Here is a 20,063-nt window from a genome sequence, read left to right as displayed (position 1 = left end):
ATATCTAGAACACATTAAAGCAATCATTAATCAACACATTAATCCTTAAGAGAAAACAAACCTAATTAAACAGGCTGCAGCTGTAGAATAAAACTGTACAAGTTCTGAAAGCAGAGCATGATTTTGTTTTCAAGAGTTTTATTTGTGAGTAGAACTTAATGATACAAGAAAGAAAAACACAGGACTTTATTCTGCCCTAAAGTGTGTAACCATACCGTACATGACTACATTTCATATTGTAAATACAAAGAACTAAAAGAACAAACTACAAAATTAGAAATTAAGAATCATTGCATATGTGGTCAAGATAAATGGAGGGACTCCAGTAAAGAACTGAAACATACAGCAATTAGTCATTTAGTTACGACCCTGTCATAAAACACAATTTAGCAAAATAAGTGGTGTTTGCTTCCTAGTGTACAAGGACATACAAGGTTAGAGTAGAAGCTGAAAGCCATTCGTGCCATGCAGTCCTGCCTGAGCTCTGCTGTTCCGGGGCTCCTGCCCAGTGCCCGACTGCTCTGTCCCACCTGCCCTCCACCCGTCGCACAACAGGCCACGTCACACTTCTCACGGTACCAAGGACCACCTCGAAACCTCTTCTCTCACCTGAAGCCTGACAGCTCTAATTCCACCTCTGGCTGTTGCCCCTCCACTGCCCGAAACCAGCCCGAGGCATCGGCACGTCCCAGCCCAACACAGGCCTTGTGCTGCTCACCCAGAGCTGCCTCCGGCCGCTCCACCCACCCGGCCTTCCGCGCTTTCTGCTGCATGAAAGTAAGGCATTAGTTCTCTGCTATTTTACCAATTGCAACATTTAGTATTGTCCTAAAAGGTTACATCCATGTTCTGTTGTGTTACAGACACTTACTGTGAGTCACTGTGTTGCCCTCACCCCCATGGGGTGTTGGGATTTGCTGCTGTTAAACCCGAAATGCAAAGTCTAGAAACCAGAAATGGCCACTGACCCCCGGCCTCTGGCCGAGGTGACGGCACACGCTTCCCGGAGAATTCCGCAAGCTTGACCTACCTGATCTTAAACTACTTTTACACTTAGTGATAGACAGAAGCATGGCAATAACTGGGAAACAGTGAACTCAGTGGCGAGAGTGATTTGCCATGCTACACATTTAACAAACATTTATAGCGAACGGTGAAAATACACCTTTAAGGTTACTTGGGATTTCTGTACTTTACTGCTGGCAACAACAACAAAAAGATTTAGAGAAAAGCCAGCTTTTGTAAGATAAAATAATTACTATAAAACAAGGTGAAATACTCAGTGTAATGCATTTACATTTTTATAAGTGGGAAGGAACAAACACAAAAGGCCGCACATGGGGTTCATGCACAGCAGGGTTTCATGTGCACCAAAGAGATTTTTAAGAGGGTGAAAAAATCCGGTGCTAAGGCTCAAAATACACCTGCCCATGCTCCACACCACCAGCTGAAAAACTTCTGAAATACTTTCACTTCAGTTACTTTTTAACCTTTTCTAACAGCCAAATCACCACATGACTCAGGGAGGCAAGAGCAAAAGACAGATTTCCCTTAAACTATAATTCACTAGAAAGAAAATAAACAAACCAAGATTGGGCTCTTTGAACACACAATGTGAGCAGAACACATCACAGTCATTTCAGTCCTAGACAAAGATGATTTCACCAGCCAGTTACAAAATAAAACAAAGTGAAAAACACCTTCATTTTGTTACAACAGTCAGAAGGGAGAGAGAGGAAGCAGTGGAGAGCCTCAAAGCTTGGCCAAAACAGGGCCTGTGCTCACAAGCTTGCAGAAGTTTACGTGTCAGTTCAAGAATACACCCCCTTTGAGAACACCACTGCAAAAGCATCCTCTCTAAAAGTCAAAATTTAAGAAGAAATTTACTTGTGACTTAGAACAGAATATTGGAAAAGAACACTTATAGTGGTAAGCAATGGGTGTTTTATTTTTAATTGTGAATTTTTTATATTCTTTTGCAAAGCAGTGCAGGCTTTAAATTAAAAATAGCGAATCAATGCCTTCCATATAGAAGTCGTTTACATTTGATTACAAATTAGGGATCAGATCTGTGGCAGCTGCTGAACACACAGGATTAGCACCTTTTGGGACATTAGTTTCTGGCTATAACCTTAAACAATCAAGCCATAACTTGAGGGGCTGGTTGGATTACTTGTGGCATTCATTTACATAGTAAGACAAAACACTCAAGTACGATCTGGTACATTCTAGTGGTAAATGGATTTGAAAATATGACAGTGTTTCTGCAGTGAGTTGGCCTTTAGGAGTCACTCTTCTTTTTGCTCTTCTTCAGGAAGGAAGGAGTGCGAAACTTCTTTTTCTTTTTTGATGGGGACTTCCCTGGAGATTCATCACTACCTGCATCAGCTGCTGTCCCCTCCTCAGCTGTTGGTGTTGCTGGCTCTTCAGTGGGTTGGGACTGGGGTTCTTTATTTTCCACTGCAGGTGATTCTGTTTGGCTTTTGGGCACATCTTGGTCACATCTCCCTTCCTCCTTTCCTAAGGGAGGGAAGCTGAGTGCTTCCGAAGGCTCATCAGGGGTGAGATCTGGGAGGGTTTGCTTGAAAGTTGCAGCATCACTGTCATCTCTGTAGGTCTGGTCCTGCCGTGTCTCTGGTGGACGGACAGACAGGGACACAGTCAGTTTAGTAAGTGCCCCTGGAACGGGGAAAGCGAAGCGAGTGGAGGGTGAGCGCGCTCTATAAAAAACTAATGTATTTACTTTGCATAAAAGCCTTTGTCATAGGGCTGTTCTCCTCCAGCTTTGGGCACAGAAAAAATAAGATATTTCAAAGTTCTGTGTGTTTTTAAGCTCCCAGCACAGAGCAGATAAAGCTGAATTCCATCAGCAAGAAAGTAACTGTTCTGATCTCTCTCCTGTTTCACTTGTGACATTTGCAAGCAACGCAAGACTTTAGTGCAGTAAAGCAGGAATTAAATCCACAGTTTTCATTGGCATTGAACAGAGCTCTATGCAATTCCACACCTTGATTCTTTTTTCTTTTGGTGGGATAAAACTAATTGCTGGTTTGCAGTGATCCAACACACGCAAATCCAAGAATTTCTATATTTTTGGCTTGCCATAATGCAGGGATTTTCACAATATTCTTCCATGAGATCTAACTGATATTGCTTCAAAATATGATTTCCTATGACAAAGGCTTCCCCTTTTTTCGCAAGATATGAGTAAATATTATGGATTCCTCTAAGTAAAATCCGTGTCATTTATCAAATTAAATGAGCTCAGCAGGTTATGCAATACAGCTTGTTTTTTTAATGTATGTGATATCCAACAGCAAAACTCACCCTGTAGAAAGGAACATCAGAAGTCCAGTGGTAACTGTATGTCCAAAGGGGAACTGAACCACTCCTCCCTCAATTGTAACACTTTCCTCACTCACTGTGGTGCTTTAGGGATGTTCTGTGTAAAGCTGCTCTTGGTACTCAACAAGGAGCACTTTGTGGAGTTCCCTGCAATGTTCCTCACTGCTCCGAGCAGTGTCCCGTGAGCTGTGTCACATCATTCCCATTGACGTTACGTAAGGAGGAATTTAGAACAAAATCCAGGCCATGCTCTTTGTGAGGCACAAATGAAAGGCAACTATTTTTGCCCCTCTCAAAATCTTGTTTGTTTTAATTTGAAAAGACTGAAGGCTTTCACAAGAATTTACAGAAAATGCTTGATACTTTCCCATTTTTCCTATGAAAATGACAGTGTTCTTTTTAATTCTGCCAGATAGAATTAATAATCCTCTGATAAATTTTAGAGGGCTTTGTTCTGTGAATACCTGCTAGGAAACAAACATGTTTTGCCTAGAGCACCATGAGCTTCTAATAGGTTAAATAAACACCACACAGTAGTATCCAGTGCCAAACACTCAGAATGCACAAGTTAGCAGTTTAAAAGTTATAATGCAGGCAGGATTTAAATCAGAGCGAAAAAGAGAAAGCAGTTATGTACAGTACAAGCTGCCTCCTGAAGCTCTAGTTTAGCCTGTGTATGTATGGGAGACACAAATTCATAAGAAACACCAGCTACAATTCTTCACTACCACTACACTGCTTTTGGATTTCATTTAACTTTTCAGGAATTAACCGAAAGCATTGTTGAGCTCTTCTCCCTGGGATCCAGTGATAGGATGTGTGGGAATGGTTCAGACTGGACTTCAGGAAGCATTTCTTTACTGAGAGGGTGGTCAGACACTGGAACAGACTTCCCAGAGAGGTGGTCGACACCCCAGGCCTGTCAGTGTTTAAAGAGGCATTTGCACAGTGCCCTTAATAACGTGCTTTACCTTTTGGTCAGCCCTGAATTGGGTCAGGCAGTGAGACTAGATGGTCACTGTAGGTCCCTTCCAAGTAAAAATATTATATTCCACTCATTAGTTTGCCCAATTTTTAGAACGGGCACCATCCTGGACCATGAGTCAGGGTTTTTTTTTTAAGAAAGCTTAGAAGTTTTAAAAAAAGGGATTAGAAATTCCTTCAAAATAAAGAATAGGAAGCTACAGGCATTCAAACAGCATTTGCCAGCTGGCCTGAGCATTGAATAAACATAAATGGGTTTATAGCTCATTAATACAAGACTGCTATCCTTCCCATCATCCTTATTAAATAGCTTAACATGATGCTGGAATCAAGCAAACATCTGTTTATCTAGCTTGCTGTGGGCAGTATTTTACCAGAATTAGAGAGATTTACAAATTCCACATTCAATGGAGCCAGCATACAACACATAAATGCTCTGCTACTCTGCTGGATGGATTTCAGAACTAGGAAGGTTTAAAAAAAAAATCTCTTGCTGCAAAACCTATTTACAGTTTAAGAACTCAGCAGTACCTCAACATTTCTAAAGTTTTTTCAGAATAATCATCTCTACATTCATGTTCTCCCTTTATATATATACTGTGGTTTAAGTGTTTGAAGCGTAACATCAATACTAGTGTGTGTTTACAGTTCACATTATTTATGAAAATAAAGGTTTATGGGGTTGGGTTTTTTCCTCAACACAAAGATGTGGACAAACATACCAACTAGGTTATAACTGAGTTAACACAAAACACTTGACTGACTTCAGCTACACTTAAATAGAAAGAATATGATGAATCAAAGTTGAGAAGAGGCTGTATACAGAGAACATTGTCATTCTACAGAACCTCCCCCAATCAAAGATGTCATGGTGTGAACTTCCAGTTAGTCTCTAAAATAAGCTTTGTATGTTTGTTCTGGAAAACTTATACTAGAAGAGTCTGTGGAACACAATTCTCTGTTTGAAAGAAGTTTCAGGTTTTAGAACTTTATCAGTAACATCACAGGTGTCTACGATGTAGTTTGACTTTCATATCTATGACAAACACACCGACTTTCAGATACAACAGGACATACAAACATTTTTATTTCTCCAAAGTATAATCCGAAGGAGCCCTGCAGAGATAACTGAAACAGCTGTAGGAGTTGCTGCCACCAAGTACTTGCTGCTGTTCCTTGGTTGGAATTTGAATTCCTCTGCAGCTAACAGAAAACATGGAAATAGTTCCATATCCACTTCTGTGCAGAAGTCTGCTGGGTAAGTTTAAATCCATGTCAGTGGTAGCACTTTTGCACTGGAACAGATTAGGAACTCTTCCATTTCATTACCACACCCAAATTGTGTGGGCAGCAGCAAACTGTTGGGGCAGAAATTCCAGGGCTGTTTCAGCTATATCTCACAGACAACTTCAGAGTATTCCTTTTCAAACTGAGGAACTGGACACACAGATATGGAAACACGTAAGGTGACTTTCACAGTCTGTCTCAAAGGGGGAGTGCACTTTAACATGAGATCTGCAACTACCTGGAATTTCATGAAATTCAGAACTAAAGAAACCAACATTTTAACTGAAAAAGCCTGCTTTTTTAAAAAAAAAAAAAAGGCGGAACCAACAAAAGCCTTAGTAAACAAAGATGCAAGAGTGAAGCATAGCACAAAAGCAGGTCAGAGTATGGAATGATACTTACTATGGTAACAGGTACTCTTTAGCATATCCATCTCCTGTTTGTAACGCAGCCACAAGAAGAAAAAAGCACAAGTAGAGAATCTATGCATTCATCACAGCCATTGTGTTACGTTAGAAGAATGGTTGCAACCATTCTTGTAGAAAACGGAATGAGATGAAGTAGTGAATGGCAGACTAACGGACAGGTGATATATACAATGTACAAGGTAAAGGAAACAAGACAATAATTGGATTACACCTGTTTGAGATTGTCATTTTATCCTTTCTTGAGGAAACTGTTGACTTTAGAGGCCCTGCTCTCATTTTAGTTAAAACTACGACGAAAGGTGAGCAAATAATCAAATTTAGATTCAAACTGAGTTGGAAAAAATATTTACGGAGGTGTAATCCAAGTACAATAATGTTTAAGAAATGTGCAATCAGTGAAGATTTACCAAAGCATGTAGATATGTGTCTGGTTCACCATCAGACACTATTTCATTTCGTAAGAGCAATTCTCTCTCACAAAAGATGTACCAAAGGTAAATCAGTTGAGAAACACCAAGAGACAAGGCAATTCTGAAGAGATGAAAATTTGTCTTTATATTAATGCACACTTCTTTATTATTGTAAACATAACTCCTGTTACAGTTCAGTGGAGTATACTTTAGGTAGTAGAACAATGAAATACAAGTAATAATTTACTGTTATTAGATACTAGTTCATGTACTTTCATGCGTCAGTCACTAAGGATGCAGTTACTGGTTTCCCCTGGCCCCCAAATCAGAAGAACATACCTTCCTCTATTTTAATGGGTGTGCTGGGAGGAGTGCGAGCTGAAGTGTGATCAGGGGGGCTTCTCTCTTTCTGTGGCCTGCCATCTTCTGAAGGCTCTGCAGGTGTGGGCAAAGAGAAATTAAAAAGGCAAACAAACCCTCTCAGTATGTGAGAAAACAAGTGTCTGTTTGCTCCATGCACTCCAGATACCAATCCATTTTTCTGAATCAAAATTCTGCCAGGATATTATATAATACCAAAACAAGCAAAAGAAAACTAAATGACAGTTTGATACTAACACAACTGTTCAAGTCACAGTTGTGCTCTGTAGCTTTTTTGGGGGCTATTTTTTTTTTCAATAAGAGGGCACGAATAGTGTCATTGTTTATCAATTGATTTATCACATTGTTCTAAAGAAAACTTGTGAGGAAAAAACACAAGGAAGACACAAACAAATACGGGGAGGGGATATGCTATTAGGCCTGCACAAGATAATGTTCTTTTGGTTGCTTTGTATTGCTAAAACTCTGAGTAAACAAAACTGTGTCCCGAAAGAAAAGAAGACTGCACAGATAATCAGAAAAACATGCAGTAATTATATGATTCCAAACAGATTTCACAGTGGTTTGAGTATTAGTTATTAGTAAGAGGGTCCCCCTTGCTTCCAGCTTTAAACAGCCCTAGATCCAAAGGAAAACATTAATAGAGCACACCATATATCAGGAACAACATTAAAACGTTGTTCCATACAGTTCACCTACACAATTAAAAGTGAAATCAGTCCCACAGATAAGAGTCAACTGACAGAATCTCCAAATGGTGTAGGTAAAGAGGTTGTTCCCTGGATTGCAAGCGCAGCTGTACCACGTTAGTAATACCTGAGGCCTCAGCCAAAAGGTCAGGATCGGACCTCAGTGCTTTGATCACTGCAGTATGAAATTCCTTATGGGAGGACTTCTGCCCATCTGGCTCTTCTCCATTTAGATGTGGGATGACTTGCTGCGTGGTCTGACAAGAAACCCATGCAGCAGCAAACTGAGTGTTATCTAAAGATTTAGACAGCGATGATACGCCACGATCCTGTAAAGTCTTCGTATCTGTTCCTTGAAAGGTGTTTGATCTGCCTTTCAAATCCAGAGATTTTTTATGTGTCGTGTTTTGCTCACTGATGGTCTGATTTCTAAGCACTGTACTCTGTTCCCCAGCTGGTGTCTGTCTCAGTAACACAGTCTCTCCATATTCTGACACCTTATCTAAGAAGGATGTGGCATTGTTACTGAGAGAATAAAGGTACGCAGTTAAACAGGCATGACAGGAGAGCATCCCACCCCACACAACCCAGCACTTCATGACCCCAACACATACAGTGGCTCCTACGTTGCTATCCCGAAAAAACAGGTGCAGGGAACACACACTTGCAAGAGAAGGAGCACCTCTGGTTCCTGCATCACTCAAATCCAAAACCTCACAACAGATGAGTGTTGTAAGTACCATCCCTTAAAATTATACAGAAGTAAAGCAGCAGAGGCACCTCAGATGCAGTGACCTCTTTTTACAGCACAAATCTGTCGCAATTCTACGATAATTTAAAAAGTCCGTTTTAGGGCAAGTGCCCAAGATGTTCCATTTCCAAGCAGCAATCAAATGTTATTCTGTACCTTCCCCATTCAATGGATTCCTCAAATCCACAAATTTCAGTGAGTTAGAAACCTGCAGTGTTGCTGCTATAAAGCACCACCAGTTCCCTGCACTAGCCCAGCTCCAGAGCCAGGTGAAACAAAGTGGAACAATCTGCAACACTTTGCAGTACCAAAACATTTTTTTGACTTAAGTTTCAAGCTTTCAATTTCCTAATAGGAACAGTAACTGGCCCTACTGTCTAGTTGGTCTACTAGGATAATCTTAGAATGAGATCAATACATTTTACAGAACGCACAGTTAACACTTAGATCGGACATTTTATCTCCAACATGCTTTTCAAATCTCTAATTCACACTGGTAAAACTGAAATACACAAAAGCTGGATAATTTATCCATGGCCTTTGCAGAGAACCCACCTTCAAATCAGTGATATAGTTGTTGTTATTACAGTCTATTGCACAAAAAAAATACACACAGAGAAACCAACCTTCTGGTCCCTTCTGCTTTCTTTCTACTTCTTTGCGATACTCTTCCAGTTCTCGATCAGTGAGTTTGTTGAAGGGATTTGGTCCTGTTGTGCTCACTATGACTTTTGGTTGATACTCTTTCTCAATTATTGCCTTTGATGCAGTCACCAGTTCTCCCTGGCAAAAGAAAATTAAGATACATCTGCAATCAAGCGGTAACTTGCAGAACCCTGAGAAGTACAGAGGCTACAAAGCAACCAAAAACAAAACAAAGAGATCATCTGAAAAATGCTACTTTTTTCTCTTAAATTAAAAAAAAAGCTATTACAGATTTTTTTTTAATTTAATTTACAGCAGGTTAATATAAAGGAGAAAACAGGTCTCCACCAGGGAATATCCACCATTAAGGAGTAAATCAAACAGCAGCCAAACAGTCCAGCTGAATTATATATGAAGTCACAAAAGTATATCAAGTTTCTTTTTCTCCCATGTTTCTCATAAAGAAACATGATACCAGGCCAACCTGCATGGCAATCTAGGCACAGAATACTTGTAAAAGGTCACAGGACTCAGCTTACAGGTATTTCTGTTTGTGATTTGTTTTATTGTTTTGTCTTTTATTATTATTATTGTTATTATTATTATTATTATTATTGTTTTGCTTTGGGTTTGTGTTTTGTTTTGTATTTTTTTAATGATGGAAAAGCCATTTCTAGCAGCTACTACATAACACCGAACAGATGTTATAGTAAAAAGCCATCTTGTATGTGTTCTGTATACACCAGATTAACAGTTTATTACAAGCCATTTTTAAGTAATTAAGGTTAACTGTAATCTTATACAAGTTAGCATATTTACATCTATAACATTTGTCATATAAGCCAGACAAAAAGTTATACAAATAAAAATATAACATTAGCAATTCTAAGCACATTAAGTTCCACTGGACAAAAGCAGCTGCATCAGATTCTCTAATGTTTTTAGTTTTTCTTCTCTAACCATATAGTGAAGATTAAAGCCATTGGTTTGGGTACGGAAGATGCTTGCCTGGAGATAGCTGCTCTATCTCTCAAGTGACTTGTCTAAGCATTTGGTTTTTTCCATTGGATATACAGAACTCTACTGACACTAGTCTGGAAATGTGGCCTGTGCCTCGTATCACAGTGATTCCCAGACTGTCACCATCATTGAAAAGAGGTATTTGAATTCCGTTACCAAACAGGTACGGGGTTACTGACTGATTCAGGTCATCTCCATATTCAAATGTTATTTGTACCAATATTTAAAGAAAGCATTAAAAAGCACAGTTCAAAAATACGCAGTGCCTGAACAAAGAGACAAACATTCCATTCCATGTCCATACTTCATGGACAAGCACAGGATCTTCACTGTAAAACTGACGAAATTAGAGTGTTGTTTTGGATGCCGAGAGCTGCTTTGCACAAGTTGTCAGCACCAAGGAGGTGACAGACAAGAATGTCCAGATGTTATGAGGACAAGAGCAGTCAGATACTTCTGAAAGCCTCAGGAGAGATCTCCAGAAATCTGGTCTAGAGCAATCCAGGGAGGTAAGAACAGCTGGTTGTTAGAATCTCTGCTACTCCTCAGGAAGCAAACACCAGCCAGAAGTACCAAAGAAGGAACAGCATAACAAGTCTCCAGTGTAAGACCCTGAAAGGAACTGGAGGAGAGACACATCTCAAACATTACAGATCATTCTGTTTCTCCATAAAATAAGAGGAAACTTCATCTTATATGCAGAATGTCAGTAGAATGTCAAAATCTCAACTATTTCCATGAAATATTGATTTGATACTCACAGCTTTTTTTACATGATAACGCATAAAAAGATCACAGAAACATCCATTCTTGTACAAATCCTAACTGTTCTGCAGAAAATATAACACCCCCCTAAAACTACAGGTCCCAGCTTTTAATAATGGCAAAAAACTGGTGCCCATGGCAATTTTGTATTTCCCTCTCTAACTCTGCCCACCCTTCAGATTAAGGATGTAGATTTAACTGAAACTCAGCAATGAGTAGCAGGACTTTGTAAAGCACTGATCTCAGGCAGAGTTTCTAGACTTTTCTGGGATTACAGAAGTCAACAGAGGAATAAGACACACAGTACCCATTGTAACCCTGGAATGTTTAGCAGTCTTTGAAGGTTGCAAGTTAAATCCAGAATGCCTGGGTAGAACAACTTCTAATGGAACAGAATGTTAGTGAATGCCTGTTGATTTAAAGATGGCAAACAGCAAGAGAGGCAATTAGCAGCAAGATGCCTTGGGCACTGGCATGATGTGTTCTCCTCCTCAGGGAGTACCTTTGTTAACTACTGGGAATAAAAGTAGCAAATCAAGCTTATCACATTTACCAGATTAAAAAAACCAAACCAAAACAAAATGAAACCCCCACAAAAAACACTCACGTTCAATGCAAGCAGCATTTGTACTTGCTGAGTAGCTTTGACCCAAGAGAAGCATTATTGAAAAGATCAGAGGCAAGGACAGTAAGTGAATTACTGTCATAAAAGCAGAAAAATTATACAAGAGACGAGAAAGGCAAACTTTTGATCTGCTGGCTGCAGATTAACACATCCAGTTTCACTCAGTATCAGTAATATGGAAGCGGTTCCCAGGCCACTAATGAAAATTATACCAGTAGAGGTACTGAGTCTATGTGGGAAATAAATTATAGTGATACATTGGTAAGCTCTGCAACATGATTACTCTAAAATGTGTACAAAGCAAAGAAGCAGAGATCTTTTACTTCACAGAATAGGCCACAAAGCAGCATTCCAAGAATTCACATAAAAATATACCACACAAAATGAAATATGGGACAGAAAAAAACCAAGTATAAATAACTAAAAAGACAGTATAGGACATATTTTAAATTGTCAAATGTGACACTAAAATAGATTTTGCAGAGCTATTAACCTGTCTGTGCCACTTGAAGATTCCTATGAAAGTTCAGGAAAATTGAACAAGAAAATTGGTCTGGAATTACTTCCAGAGCCTGTAGAGAAGGAATAAATTCCCATAAAAAGACTCCCATTCTGTTTCAACACAAGATAACATGAAAAAAACTAATGTTATAGTGATTTCATCTGGATTATGCTGATACGAGTATTATTTTGATGATGATTCTAATAGTATTTTGATGACTATTTGAAGTCTGATTGCATATGTAAGCACCCGAATATCAACAGTATTTTCTCCACTGTAAACACTACAGGATAGATTACATTAAAGAATGGAATGTATTCTCACTGAAAAATTTTTGTAGGGACATACACTCCCAAAAAGATCCAAAGGGAAAGTAATTTATAGCTAATGATACACAATACAGCTTCATATTAAACATGGACCTCATATTTCCTACATGGAAATTTTAGATAATCATGTAATTTTGCAACTTCTCCACCAAATCGTGCTTTTACAGAAAAATTCAAACCTGAGCATTATTTAACAGGCAAGCACTTCACCCTCTTCTCAGGGAAAAATATGACCAAAACTGGCACCTCCTACACACCAATTCTTCTCTCAATCAGACAGTAAGTTCATAATAATTGTCCTAACAGAATCTGACGTTCATGCAGTGCCTTTATCCAAAACACCAAGATTTCTGAAGTACTGTTCATGTAAAAGTTGCCACTCAAACCCAGTGGGGTTCTCTGGGGCAGAATTGAGAGGCTCTTCAGGAAGAACAAAGCCACAGAATTTCCATTCTAAAGGAAGAGACACGAAATGGGTGAATTCCTTTCTACTGGAAATTCTTGAAAATTCATGTGAATTTATTTTATTTTAGATCAGACCACAGGATGGTCATTGGTACAAACAACCAACATTCCCTCTTGTTCAGCTGAGACTGCAGCAGAAGCTTGGTTAACCTAAACGGGAATAAAATTACATGATGCACAAGGAGGTTGTGTTGCAACATGGCCAGGACTTCTCAGAATATGGACAAAGCAAGTGACAAGGCAAAATGGAGAATTCACTGCTGCAGCCATAGGCACGGGAGACTCAAAGCAGTACATGCATAGTGTACACAAACAGGGATTTTTCCATCCGAAATAGTGTGTTTGATTAGCACTTGATATAAAGCTCAATGTTAACTGAAAACATAACACATTCTAAGTGTTACTGCAATTAGAGAAACTTTTTATTTGAACCGTAACTGAGTGTCCAAGAATTTGTCAACTGAGAACTTGTAATTATCTGGTACCTAAAAGTCTGTAAGTCTTTGATGTACAGGACTCAAAAGTTTCATTGAAATTTTCAGGTGAGGTTTATGTGGGAATCGTAAGATCACTCACACTTCCTTTGTTCCACAATACATGACTAGCTCTTGGCAGAATCTTTCTAGGAAATTTCTCTGGTGGTTTTTTTTGTTGCCATTGTTTGGTTCATTGGATTTTCTGGTTTGGGGTTTTTTTGGAGGGGGTTATTTGTTTGGGTTTTGGTTTTTACCCCCAAATGGGAAACTATTAAGCATTCAGGTGACAATACATATTAAAATAAAGTCTATGAAATAGGCCACTTCTATTTCATAATTACTCCTGTAATTTACATTGTGATCTAATTTTACACAGTATTTCAGGCAGAAAGCACTTTCACGACACCACAAAAATGGAAACAAATAATTTGGACATCTAAACCCTAACATGATACTACTAGGCAAAATCATATAACCAACAGACCATTTGATGGTTCTTTGCTATCTACAAAAATGCAGATAAACTATCTGAACAGTTTTATAGAAAAGTGATGCCATTGTTTGAAAATAATATTTGAAATACATTACTGATGAAAGAAACTGCCTGTGTTGTGATATCCAACGGATGACTATAAAAAATAATTTTTCACTTTGAAAGTATTATTAAGCAGAGAATAAGAGGCAAGCACTGCCTGGAAGAATTTGGCTTTATTTTATTTTTCATCTTAAATTTGGAAATGGCATTTTATTATTTTTCTTTTCACAATATGCACAAAACAAACTGCAATCTGAAAAAGATCATTATTAAATTTTCAGTATGATCCAAGTATCTATAACACAAACTGGCTCATTACACTAGACAGTGTTATAACACCATGAGGTTTTCAACAATGGTGTAATTCAAAGTATTCTGGTTTTTTTTTCATGGGAAAGCTATTCTGATAAGGTGTTAGGCATGACCTAAAACCAAGATTTAAGAGTCTTTTAGATAAAATACTGGAGCAGTGGAGGCACTGATGCTTATTTACACACTGTGCTTCCATGTTAGATCACCTCTAGAAACATCTTTGAAACTGGGGAAAGAAACACAGTGGAGGACACGTTGTTTGCAGTGTGCAGCTGCTCCTGTTCAGTCAGCCCCAAGGACTGACCCCAACATGCCCACATCTCTTGAATTTATTCTGTATTTAATGTATATTATGTAAGCACAAGCATGATTAGAAGTCTGAAAAACAATTGATTTTGGAAGTGTGGGGCATTACTTAGCAACTCTAGTAGATAACTGCAGGAAGTTCTAAGGAAGCCAGAGTCTAGCAATGTGGGATCAAGAGCTGACAGTGCCTGTCAGCATAACACACACTGGTATCCTTGGAATTACACTGATGTAATCAGGCTGAGATTAAGCTAACTCTAAATTGATCTCAAATTAGAGTAATTCAACACTAACAGCATGCACAAAGAAACCCACTATATGCAGCACCTTAACATCAGAAGTGTTTCCTCACCAGCTTCTACAAATAAAAAGATCAAAATCCTTAAAAGACACTTTAACAGGGTAAAGTAACTGTTTGTACCATTGCATATACATAATTTCGAGATCCATCTATTTTCATCTTTTTTCTTCTCTAGCCAAGTCATTAGCTAACAGAGGGAAAAGGTCAGGGTAAGGAGAGGTTAAATGAAGGGTGAACAACAGTATTTAGAGCAGTATGACAGGGCAGTACCTTTCTAACAGACAGAGATTTAGCGGGACTAAAGGCCTGCTCTGTGAGATCGAGCCCTTCAATAGATTCCGTACAGTCTGAGAGGGGAGCATCCTGCAACAGTAAATTGAGTAAACAGAGCAAACCGAGCCCGGGCTTGAAAACATCAACAGAAAGCATTGTGAGCCTTGCTAAAACATGCAAAGAAACAGTAACTGGTAGATGAAATTGCAAATGACAATGAATTGACATGCACACAATATGACACCCAGCATGGATAATGATATGGTCATGACAAGACTTGTCAAACTTTAAAAAGTATATCAGAAAATACTTATCTGGGGCAGTTAAAGCACTCATATATATAAAGCTTTAAAGTTAGTCAGCTATACAGTGTAACTGTACGGCTCTCATTCTTACTTTACTTTGAGCTGTGATTTATAGTCTTTTGTATATCCAGATATACTGCTTTAAGTTTTATTGATGTCTAACAGTTTTTTTCCCAAACTGCTCTTCAAATAAAATATTATGAAGCATGAAAAACCATATTTAACACGAAACACTACTGCCCCACAGTGAGCCTGCTGTGCCCAGTATTAATACTTCAAAATACATCAACTCAGAAAACAAAGTTGTCACAAAGCCCAATATTTTTGAACAAGAATCTAATCCATACAAAAAAGCCTTCTGAATTTCATGCATTACATTCAGCAAAAAAAACCAAAAAGCATCCTCCACAGGCATGCTTGGGTTACATGGCTGAAGCCTCTACATTTCTGACCCTGAGCACTCTTGCAAAGACAACGGTGTTACCTCTAAGACTTACCTTATAAACAGTTACTTTCTGCCAATTAGAGAATAATTTCATAGTGACATGTTAGGTGAAAGCAGAGGATATTGTAGATTAAGTTAATAGTTTAAGGAATTTTATACTCTCACCTGTACAAGACTCCTGTCCACAACTACCCCAGAAAGAACCTGTGATTGAGGGCCCGCAGTTTTAATATCTTGCAAATTTTGCTCTCGGATCTGTAAAGGAAAGCAGCAGAACATAGACTCATGAACAACAGAGAAAAGTTGACCACATTTTTGTATTTGAGAAAGGGGTGAGTGAACATGCCAACAGGCTGCAAACCAGTGTTGAGCACTCTGGTCCTACACATCAAATGAAGCTGAGCTCATTAACACCACTCGAAGGCAAGTGTTCAGGTTCCTGGCTGTTCCATCACATTTCTCAGAATTTAGTTTTTAAGTACCACAGCAGGTGTTGTCCTTTGCTTTTTAGTACTAGCTCATGGTATAACTCTACAGAGCATGTTATAGACAACTCCAGTTTGTGAAAAGTGAGCAGAGCAGAGAAGCACAGAGGTCATACTTGTATAAGTGTATTGTACCTGACCAGTCAGTTACAGGTTTCTGCCATCAGCCACTAGTCACTGATATTACACCACAGTTATCATCTTCCTATAGAACTTACTGTAAAACACTGCACAACATTCCATTTTGGGATCTAGTCAGGACCATATTCTCAAAAGGGCACGTAAATAATTTCTCTGCGAGAACTCCAGAGTGTCAGTTTATGCAAATGCACCCCCCCTTTTATCGCATCCTAAATACTTCTCAGTTCTTTCCATACGGAAGATGGGAAGAGAAACCGGATCTTTAAACCCAGGTAATTTGAATTAGACATCCTACAGTGGCAAAGAATTCATAACGACTGACTTGAAATTTATTTCTAAAATATTCTAGTTCTTGTTCCAAGATAAACGCAGAAAATCACGCATCCCAAAAGACTTCTACTTTACAACTAAAAAGGGCATTCGATTTATTAAAAAAACCCCGCATGCATACAAATATACAAACAAGACAGACTATTAATACTTGGCATTTCAGAAAGCTTGGACATTCTGAACCATTTGTATTTATTTCTAATTTACTACCCTTCTCATCACTGGTAAAGCATAAAATTTGAAGTCTTACTTCTCTTAGCCACCTCATTCAAATTTTTAATAAAACAATATTTGTGTTTCAAGCACCAAGAAACTGCTTGGAAATTTCACCAGAATTCTGATTTCAAGTGATTATTATTTTACAGTGCTAAGTCAAGAAAAGCATAAGCTCTGTCAGCCATATACAAATTATTTTAGAACAAATCAGTATTCCTGCTAGTATCCCTGCACACAGCCCTTCCTGTGACATAATGCTAACTCCCATGTTCCATATGTCCATCAGTTAGAGGCAGCAAAACAATTCAGCAAAACAAGTTAAGTATTAACAAGATACCAGGGCATATTTTATACTTCAAAGGAAATAAATTGAAAAACCTCAGTGCATTCAGTGCTTTCCTGTTGGTAAATGGTGACAAGAAGACCTGAAATTTGAAAACTGGAAAATTACCTGCAAGCTCATTTCAAAAAGATTAACATGCAGTTCTGAAGGCAAAAAAAAAAAAAGACTGCAACAATCACAGCATACTATAATACATTAAAATATGGAGATCCACAGACTACTTTGTCAGGGCCACAATTTCAACTGGTGAAATCAAAGAAGAAAACAGATCATTAATGTAAAGCTATGATCTCAGGGAACAGAATTACTACCACAAACTCAGGGCTGGCTGTTTCAGAGGCACCCAGCAACTGGTCTAAGAAAAAGGAAAGTCTTCATGTTGCGGACAGAAATATCAACTTTTTCCAAGGTTAGTTCAGAACACTTAGGAATTGTTTCAGTATTTAGTTATAAAGGGACAGGACAATACCAGAACTGTTACTGAACCCCCAAAATTTCACTATAGCCAATTAAGTTAGTTCATTCCAAACACACAACTTAATTGTAGCGATGACCAAAACAAAGTTATTTTACTTCTATTACAAACCTTGTTCCTCATTTCTTGGACCTCCTTCGGGTTGGTGTTCAGTGGAACAAACAGGTTAGGGACAGCAGAGGTGGCAGTTCTATGTCCATCCTCTTTAGTCCACTGTAACATCAAGAACAGTTGCAGAGTCAGAACTGCTGTAATGGCTATGGACACTCAGAGCAGCAAATTCACATCACAGTTGATCATGCATTATACAGAGCAGAGAACTGAACCAATGATTGCATTCTTCCAGTTGTTCCTGATAGTAGGTTGCTTTCTTCACCAGTAATATAAACTGTACCTTCAGATACATTTCTAGAGATCAGAATTATTCTATTAAGTCAAGCTAGTAACAACAACAGCAATTAGAAAGCCAGTTAACTTGCAAATAACTGCCACCAAAACTATGCTGTTACTACAGCTACGTGCAATTCAGAGATCAAAGGGTTTTTCAGCTGTTTTTCTGTGTACTTGACCACACTGGCAGCTGCAGTGTTTCTAAAAACCACCTACTTCTCATTTTACAAACAGACATACAGGAGTAGGAAAATGCCAATATAATTACTTATTTTTAAGGACAATTTTATCCAAAATTCCACAGTGAGTTCATATTTGTTCAGAAAGGATGCTATTCCTTACCCAAACAGAAGTACAGCAAGATCTAAGACAAGAGCTCTAAAACCCTGCTATTGCCGTTTTCATTTTCTGCACTGAGTGTTTTTACAAAATAACATGAGAGAGACAGAGAGATCATTGATTCAATCCTCTGGTACCCAACAAACATCAAAGCCAACTTAAAGCATAAGATGACAGAAGTATGAAAAGCAATGTGATGTCACTAACCAGGTTTAGTGAATGACTCTGTACTGTAAAGCAAGAGTGGGCATCACCAAAGTTTTGCATTAAAACAAGCTACTTCAGCAAAATGTTCTGTTACCAGAATTAGTTTCTGCACAAATAAATAGCTGTACCAGCACAGCAACCTACAGGAACAGTTTGGTGATGTCGAATATTTTATAACTCATAGCTCAGAAGGTTACAAAAATATCCCAAACACAAGCTTGAAGCGCTTCATGGGTTCTTCATAGAAGGTTGCTTTATTTGATCTGTGCATTTAGTATGGGGCTCTGTTTAATTTGATGCACAACTAACTTTTTATCTTGATATATTTTCTCTACTTTTAGTGCCCTAATTTCCAATCACAGTTGCATAGAAAATGCACTGAACAGTAAAGCAAACCTGTTTTTAGAGCAAATGCTATGCGTTTTTTCCTGAGTAACTTCAAGAAATAATAAGATAGCCAGAAACTGTCAGACTTCGAAAAGCAACAGAATTTTAAAATGTTTTGCAACTGTAAAGTAAAGAATGGAATGAACATGGAGCTGTGAAATACTCACTGATGATTATCTTCTCAGATAAAAACTACTCCAGCTTTTTATTAAAGATAGTTTTTAGTCAAAACATATATATAAAAACAACCTCAATAAAACAAGCTACTTTTCTTTAGGTTAATAACAAGCATTAAAAAATTTAAATAACACAAACCTCTTATACTGTATGAAATTCTCTCTTTCTTCAGTATATCATTAAACAAGACTAGTCTCTGAGAAAGAAATTTTGCTTCAATTTTTCACTGGTAATTGCAAATATGATACACTACCTACTTTGTGAGCTGAGACTGAAAAGAACAAACTACTCCAAACATTTTGTTGTAAAACGAGTGTTTTAAGGTTGCTCAAAAAAATCACCAGCATTTCTCAGTGCGGCCTGGGGTGGGGAGGATGCACCACCACACCTGCATAGCTTTAAGCTATGGCAAAACTATATTTGATCAAGGTAAATCCATATCATAATAGATCAATATAATAAAACCGTATTTCTTCAAGGTAAATCTACAACCAAGGTAAAACGATAATTCAGTTTAGTGACATGTTGATAGCACACACAACATAGGTATTTATTAATTTCTTAAACCAGAGAGAACACCACAAAAATACCACAGAGAGAGAGATCTCCTCTGTTTTTTAGGATTTTCTATATGACAACACTATGTATTTCAGTACACACATTGCCTGAGGAATCATTCCATAAAAATATTCAAACTATAGAGAACTCTGAGTGTATTCAGAGGTGTAGCAGTTTTGTAGGGATAAATAAGAATTAAGAGGTGTTCCAGAAAAAATAGTGTGGTGGTTTTTTCCTTTTCAAGAGTACTAGATTTATATTTTTAAAACTCACCTGTAGCCATACTACTACTATACACAGTACCACTCCAAAAGTACTACAGAAATACTACAATTGAGTTTGAAGTCAACCATTACAAAAGGTTGTATGTGTGCACATCCCTGCCTTCAGTTTAGTCGCTCTGTATACGCCCAAGAAAATATCAGACCCACAGTTA

General features: G+C 38.2%; 1 protein-coding gene across 18 annotated transcripts in view; it reads right to left on the bottom strand.

The window, feature by feature from the left end:
- Positions 1-118: 118 nt before the first annotated feature.
- ADD1 (adducin 1) overlaps positions 119-20,063 on the bottom strand; it is a 63,776-nt gene continuing 43,831 nt past the window's right edge. For 4 of the 18 annotated variants that reach the window (XM_027642951.1, XM_027642956.1, XM_027642953.1 and 1 more), the window contains exons 11-18: positions 17,681-17,782; positions 15,745-15,834; positions 15,632-15,649; positions 14,827-14,919; positions 8,902-9,058; positions 7,652-8,026; positions 6,794-6,889; positions 119-2,634 (exon numbers count right to left, since the gene is read on the bottom strand). In XM_027642951.1, the coding sequence (XP_027498752.1) occupies positions 2,282-2,634; positions 6,794-6,889; positions 7,652-8,026; positions 8,902-9,058; positions 14,827-14,919; positions 15,632-15,649; positions 15,745-15,834; positions 17,681-17,782 (1,284 nt within the window). In that variant the 3' untranslated portion in view covers positions 119-2,281. Of the gene's footprint in view, positions 2,635-6,017; positions 6,053-6,793; positions 6,890-7,651; positions 8,027-8,901; positions 9,059-14,826; positions 14,920-15,631; positions 15,650-15,744; positions 15,835-17,680; positions 17,783-20,063 lie in introns of those variants that run through there. The other 14 variants (XM_027642957.1, XM_027642958.1, XM_027642961.1 and 11 more) reach the window with 10 other exon arrangements.

Source organism: Corapipo altera, unplaced genomic scaffold, assembly GCF_003945725.1.
Source record: "Corapipo altera isolate COAL_440 unplaced genomic scaffold, ASM394572v1 22, whole genome shotgun sequence".
NCBI classification, from domain to species: domain Eukaryota; kingdom Metazoa; phylum Chordata; class Aves; order Passeriformes; family Pipridae; genus Corapipo; species Corapipo altera.
The sequence above is the reverse complement of the archived record's forward strand: the minus strand, read 5'-3'. Positions and strand labels throughout refer to the sequence as shown.